This window comes from Otolemur garnettii, unplaced genomic scaffold, assembly GCF_000181295.1.
Source record: "Otolemur garnettii isolate 467f Iridium unplaced genomic scaffold, OtoGar3 scaffold00043, whole genome shotgun sequence".
Taxonomy (NCBI): Eukaryota; Metazoa; Chordata; class Mammalia; order Primates; family Galagidae; genus Otolemur; species Otolemur garnettii.
The window spans coordinates 7,535,562-7,541,555 of NW_003852438.1; the positions used below are offsets into that span (position 1 = coordinate 7,535,562).

At 48.1% G+C, this 5,994-nt stretch overlaps 1 protein-coding gene across 4 annotated transcripts; it reads left to right on the plus strand.

Annotated features, from left to right (window-relative positions):
- The first annotated feature begins 912 nt into the window (after positions 1 to 912).
- Positions 913 to 4,840, plus strand: PRR13 (proline rich 13). Of its 4 annotated transcripts, none has more exons than XM_023513689.1 (4): positions 913 to 1,094; positions 1,510 to 1,548; positions 1,901 to 2,265; positions 4,462 to 4,840. In XM_023513689.1, exons 2-4 carry the CDS (start codon positions 1,530 to 1,532, stop codon positions 4,504 to 4,506), a joined length of 429 nt encoding a protein of 142 aa, XP_023369457.1. In that variant the 5' UTR covers positions 913 to 1,094; positions 1,510 to 1,529; the 3' UTR covers positions 4,507 to 4,840. The 4 variants fall into 4 exon arrangements, with proteins under 4 accessions (XP_023369457.1, XP_023369459.1, XP_023369458.1 ...); XM_023513691.1 differs by having other exon boundaries at positions 913 to 1,005; XM_023513690.1 differs by having other exon boundaries at positions 913 to 985.
- Positions 4,841 to 5,994: the final 1,154 nt, after the last annotated feature.

Genomic DNA, 5,994 nt, shown 5'->3' on the forward strand with positions numbered 1-5,994 from the left:
GGGTCCGGGCTGGGGATTCGAACCCACCACCTTAGGTGTACGTGGCTGGCGCCTTAGCCGGTTGAGCTATAGGCGCCGAGCCCAATTTCATTTTTTTTTGAGACAGAGTCTCACTCTGTTGCCCTGGGCAGAGTGCCATGGTATCACACCTCACAGCAACCTCAAGGTCTTGGGCTTAAGCGATTCTCTTGCCTCAGCCTCCTAAGTAGCTGGGACTAGACGCGCCTGTCACAATGCTGGGCTATTTTTTGGTTGCAGCCATCATTGTTCTTTGGCAGGCCCAGGCTGGATTCGAACCTGTTAGTTCTGGTGTATGTGGCTGCCGCCCTAGCCGCTGAGCTACAGGCGCAGAGCCTAATTTTTCTATTTTTAGTAGAGACACAGCAGGAGCTGTGGTCTCACTGTTGCTCAGGCTGGTCTCTAACTCCCTGGTGCTTGGGCCTACTGGGACTAGGATTAAAGGTGTGTGTCCCCACTCCCCCTCACAAGAATGTTTCTTTGCTTCCAGTAGGAGGGTAAAAGGGAGCTGGTAGTACGGAGGCTTGGGAGAGGGACTAGGCAGCTCCTCAGCTCTATCTGTATTACAATACTTACCGTAGTGTATTTACATTACAAGGTACCGCACCCACCTCAGAGAGCAAGGGCTAAGTTTGTTCGTGGCGCCTCAGGAACTTTGTCCCGCAACTGGCTCCGCCCGCTCCCAGCCCCGTCTACCCAAGTCCCACCCCCAGGAGATTTCCGTCTTCTTTGCCCTGGCCTGGCTCTAAAGGGCTCGGCTCCGCCCCAGAGCAACGGTTTCCTCCTAACACCGCAGGACTGGAGTGATTGACGAGTCTGTTCTCCAATCACACGCCGAGTGGTCACATAATTGCCACTAGGCGATAACAGAGGCGGGTACCGAAGCCTGGGGGTGGCGGTGGGTGACCAGGAAGTGAGAGCCAAGATTGGGAAGGAGGAGGAATCAAGACCAGTCGGTGGTGGAAAGGTGACAGAGCATCTGGACTCGTCAGTTTCCTTCTTTGCGGGTTACTGGGCTGAGGTCCCTTCACAGCTGAGAGCTAGCATCTCCGTTTGCTTGTCTTTTGGAGGAAGAGGTGTGCGTCTGCATATTTAGACTTTTACGGATCTTTCTTGGGCAGCCTTCCTCTCACTTCGTCTTGAGACGTGTCCTCTTGGCCTGAGGTGGGGGTACTTTCCAGGGAGAGAGATCCTTTCTTAACCTCTGTGGATGGTTACAGACTTTAGGACTTAGTACCAGGGAAAGGGATCCGAGATTCGCAACTCTTCCCTGTTCCACGCCAGAGCTAGTGGAAGGTGGCGGGGCCCTGGGAACTAGATTCCAGTGATTAGGGAACTAGGAATAAAGTAGGTATTGGGGGTGAAGGAAAAAGTGGAAAGAAACATTTCTTATTGAAGGTCGTGGTAGTTGGGAAACGTTGGGGTTGGGCTCCGCCTCTTAATCTACCTCCCACATCTGGGCCATCATCTTTTTGCCTCCTTTCTCCACAGGCTGGGGGAAACACCTGAACATGTGGAATCCCAATGCTGGTAGGTTTGGGGGATCTCTACTGCCACTGCTAACCCTTTTTTCTGACGGGTCGTATAACGAGAAACTTCTGTATCGCCCTCTTTCCCCACCTCACCTCACCAGCTAAAGCAATCCTGTACCATAGTTGACCAATGTTTTTGTCTTTCCTTAGAGTTCACTGTCTCCCCTTAGCCTTTCCAGGGACATTCCCCCTTTTCTCCCCAACTCAAGTTTGTCCTCTGTACCTTCTATTTTTCTTCCTCACCTTTCCATTTCTCTTTAGGTATTGGTTGAGCAAGTGAATCTCTTTTTGTTGTTTGTTGTCAGAGGCTTGGGGCAATTCTAATCTTTGTTTTCTGCTTCTTCCACCAGGGCAACCAGGGCCAAATCCATATCCCCCTAACATCGGGTGCCCTGGAGGTTCCAATCCTGCCCATCCACCACCTGTCAATCCAGCCTTTCCTCCTGGACCCATTCCTGCTCCCCCAGGAGTTTCCCAGGGAAATCCAGCTTTCCCTCCAGCTGGGCCTCCTTATCCTGTGCCACAGCCAGGGTATCCAGGATGCCAACCCCCAGGTCCCTACCCTCCTCCATACCCACCACCTGCTCCTGGCATGCCTCCTGTGAATCCCTTGGCTCCTGGCATGTTTGGACCAGGAATGACGAATGACAAGAAGATGAGGAAGAAAATGAAGAAAGCTCATAAAAAGATGCACAAACACCACAAGCATGGCAAGGTTAGTGCCCTCTGGAGCCTGGCTAGGGAAAGGGTGCCCTGTGGGAGTGGCTAGCTTGTCAGGCAGGTGTTGAGTGAGGGGGACTTAACAGCCTGTGGACATGGACAATGGCAATTGGGTTGCTCTGGAACATGGTTCTTCCTTTTTGTAAAAGATTGCTACTGGGAAGAATCTGATCATCGGGCTTCTCTTATCTGGAAGGGGGCCAGGGAAAGCCTTAAAATGCATTTAGGAATCAGAAGCCTGTCTTATCTGCCTTACTTTCTTTCAGAAAATTTATTATTATTATTTTTGAGACAGAGTCTCAAGCTGTCACTCTGAGTAGAGTGTCGTGGCATCATAGCTCACAGCAACCTCCAACTCTTGGCTCAAGCGATCCTCTTGCCTCAAATTTTCTATTTTTAGTAGAGACAGGGTCTTGCTTTTGCTCAGGCTTGTCTCAAACTCATGAGGTCAAGCAATCCATCTGCCTCGGCCTCCCAGAATGCTAGGATTACAGGCGTGAGCCACTGCACCCAGCCTTCTCTCAGAATTTTTGCTCCCCATCTCCAGGTACATGTTTTAGCAAGTTGGATGCCCCCACTGAGGTTGTCAAAATGTTATTTAATAGGGTCAGTCCTTTGACTGAACAAAATATTATATAATAATTAACAGAATAATAATCTGGCCTAAGTTCCTAGAGTTCTTTATCTCCTCCAGTATTCCTAGGGTGTGGTGCTAATTACATGGGCCTTTTGCCCTACCATCCATCTGGGAAACTGGGGACAAACATAGTCAATGACTCAGTCTCAAAGTGTAGGACTAGTCAGTGACTGACTCAGCCACAAACAAAGCCTAGTACTAAGGGGGTTTCATACCCACCCCCATAGCTTAGTGTCTTTGTTCTAGAGAAGTGTTACTTAGCAAGAAGAAGAGTAGGTTGGAGGACAGCTCCCAAAGGATTAAAGACACCTGCATTTTGAGGCTTCAATTTACATTTTGCTACCCTATATTTATTTGCCTTTTGAATTTGGGCTCTAATTGCAATTCTAAGTCTTGGGTAGAAGACTGAGGAGAATGAAAAGTGAAATTGGGCTTGGCGCCTATAGCTCAACCGGCTAAGGCGCTAGCCATGTACACCTAAGGTGGCGGGTTCGAATCCCCAGCCTGGACCCGCCAAACAACAATGACGGCTGCAACCAAAAAAATAGCCGGGCGTTGTGGCGGGCGCCTGTGGTCCCAGCTACTTGGGAGGCGGAGGCAGGAGACTCGTTTGAGCCCAGGAGTTGGAGGTTGCTGTGAGCTGTAATGCCACAGCACTCTACCCAGGGGGACAGCTTGAGGCTCTGTCTCAAAAAAAAAAAAAAAAAGAAAAGTGAAATTGAATGGGAGAAAAGGGAGAGATTATCCTGGGGAGACTAAAAAATGATTTTTAGTAGTAGTTTAATGGGAGTATGCATGTAAAGAACCTTGAATAGAACTCCTCCAGCCTTCCCTCTTACCTTCCCCACTTTCTCCCATTGAGCTTAGGAAAAAGTAGAGATGCATGCACACACAGCTGTCGTTTGTTTCTGCTTAGATTCACAGGGACTTTGCATGATGCTAATCAATAAGCATTTACAAAGTAGCAGCTGTTTCTTAGCCATTTACTATGCTTGTGCCTATAATTTATTTCTTGCCTAGGTATTGCTTAGGTAAAAAAGTTGGAAACTTGCTGCAAAGGTAATATGCTAAATGGTTTAATCCAGGTGTCCTCAAACTATGGCTCGCGCGCCACATGCAGCCCGCCTAGGACATTTATCTGGCCCGCTACTGCCTGTCCTGCTTAGCAGTCAACTTGTCCTGGGGCCCGCAGTCTAGCCCTCCAGTGAACTGGCCCGGTTTAAAAAGTTTGAGGACTGGGGCGGCACCTGTGGCTCAAAGGAGTAGAGCACTGGCCCCATATGCTGGAGGTGGTGGGTTCAAGCCCAGCCCCAGCCAAAAACTGCAAAAAAAAAAAAAAAGTTTAAGAACCCATGGAAATCCATTCCAGTTTGCTCATCACTAAAGAAAACCCTTGCTTTTGTTGGTTAAAGTACAGTATAGTTCAAGACTCCTGACCTTTTTAGAGAAACAAGGGATACTTGTATAGAGGGGTGGGACACCAAAGACTGGCCTGTGGAATGATCAAAGGTCATTTGGATCTGATGCTGTCTCCTTTCTCCTTTCCCCTTGCAGCATTCCTCCTCCTCTTCCTCCTCTTCCAGCAGTGACTCTGACTGAATACAGGGCCTGGACCCTTCCCTCAAGTCTCACCAGTTCTGCTCTCCCATCAAGCTTCAGATGTCATGTTGTACTAGTGGAAATTACCTCTTGCACCCTCACCTGAGCCTCACTCTGCTGTTCAGCCCTGACTGGCTAGGGAAAATGGGAAAAAGATTGTTATGGGCTAGCAAAGGCTATCTCTTCTTGCTGCGTGGATAGATCTTATAGCTGATGAGTTTAGCAGGGGAACTATTTCTTGAAGATGGTAAGACCTTTGAGCTAAATGCTGAAGACAAGTTTAAGATCTATAAAATGTGATTTTTTTTTTTTAAGAGACCATCTCACTTTATTGCCCTTGGTAGAGTGCTGTGGCGTCACAGCTCACAGCAACCTCCAACTCCTGGGCTTAGGTGATTCTCTTCCCCCAGCCCCCAAAGGAGCTAGGACTATAGGTGCCCGCCACAACGCCCAGCTATTTTTTGTTGTTGTTGTTGCAGTTTGGCCGGGGCTGGGTTTGAACCCACCACCCAAAGTACATGGGGCTGGCGCCCTACTCACTGAGCCACAGGCACTGCCCGATTTTTTTTTTTTTTTTACTTCCTTCTGTAATACTTGTGGTTGGGAGGTGTTGTGGAAATTTAACTACGAAGAAAAACTACCTTTTTGTAATGTTGGCACACTTGGGCAATTAGTGGGAAGTATACTTCCCAGCAGAACTTTTAATGATTATACTAATTGCAGGGTTGTTGGGAGGTAAATCCATGTGGTTGACAAGCTCTGCCATATTGGAACCTAGTCTCTACTCCTTAGCTCTATATGAGATTTCATGTCCTACTTTCATTATCTAGCTCTCAGTCCAAATAAAGCCATTTCTCCTGGTCTCTGTTTGCACATTCTACTATTATTGCTACCTTTTTGCAGACCCTTTGAAGTGTATCTGTTTTATAGTAAGGGTGCCTATGTTTCCTTTTTTGTTTTTTAGATGGGATCTCACTATGTTGCCCAGGCTGGTCTGGGCTGCCAGGGTCCTCCTACCTTAGCCTTCCAAGCAGCTGAGATTACACCCTTCTCTTCCCTTCCCTCCTTTTCTTTCCTTTTTTTTTTTTTTTTTGAGATATAAGTCTTAGCTGCCTTGAATAGAGGGGCATGGCATCATAGCTTACAGCAATTTCTTTTTTTTTTTAGTTTTTGGCCTGGGCTGGGTTTGAACCCACCACATCTGGTATATGGGGCCGGCGCCCTACTCACTGAGCCACAGCTGCCACCCACTCAACAATCTCAAACTCTTGGGCTTGAGCAATCCTCTTGCCTCAGCTGAGTATCTGGGCCTACAGGTTTGCCCCACTGTGCCAGACTAGTTTTCTCTATTTCTAGTAGAGATGGGGTCTCACTTGTTCAGGCTGGTCTCAACTCCTAAGCTCAAGCAATCCACCTGCCTTGGCCTCTCAGAATGCTAGGATTATAGGACTGATCCACCATGCCTAACCTACAGTCTTTTTTTTTTTT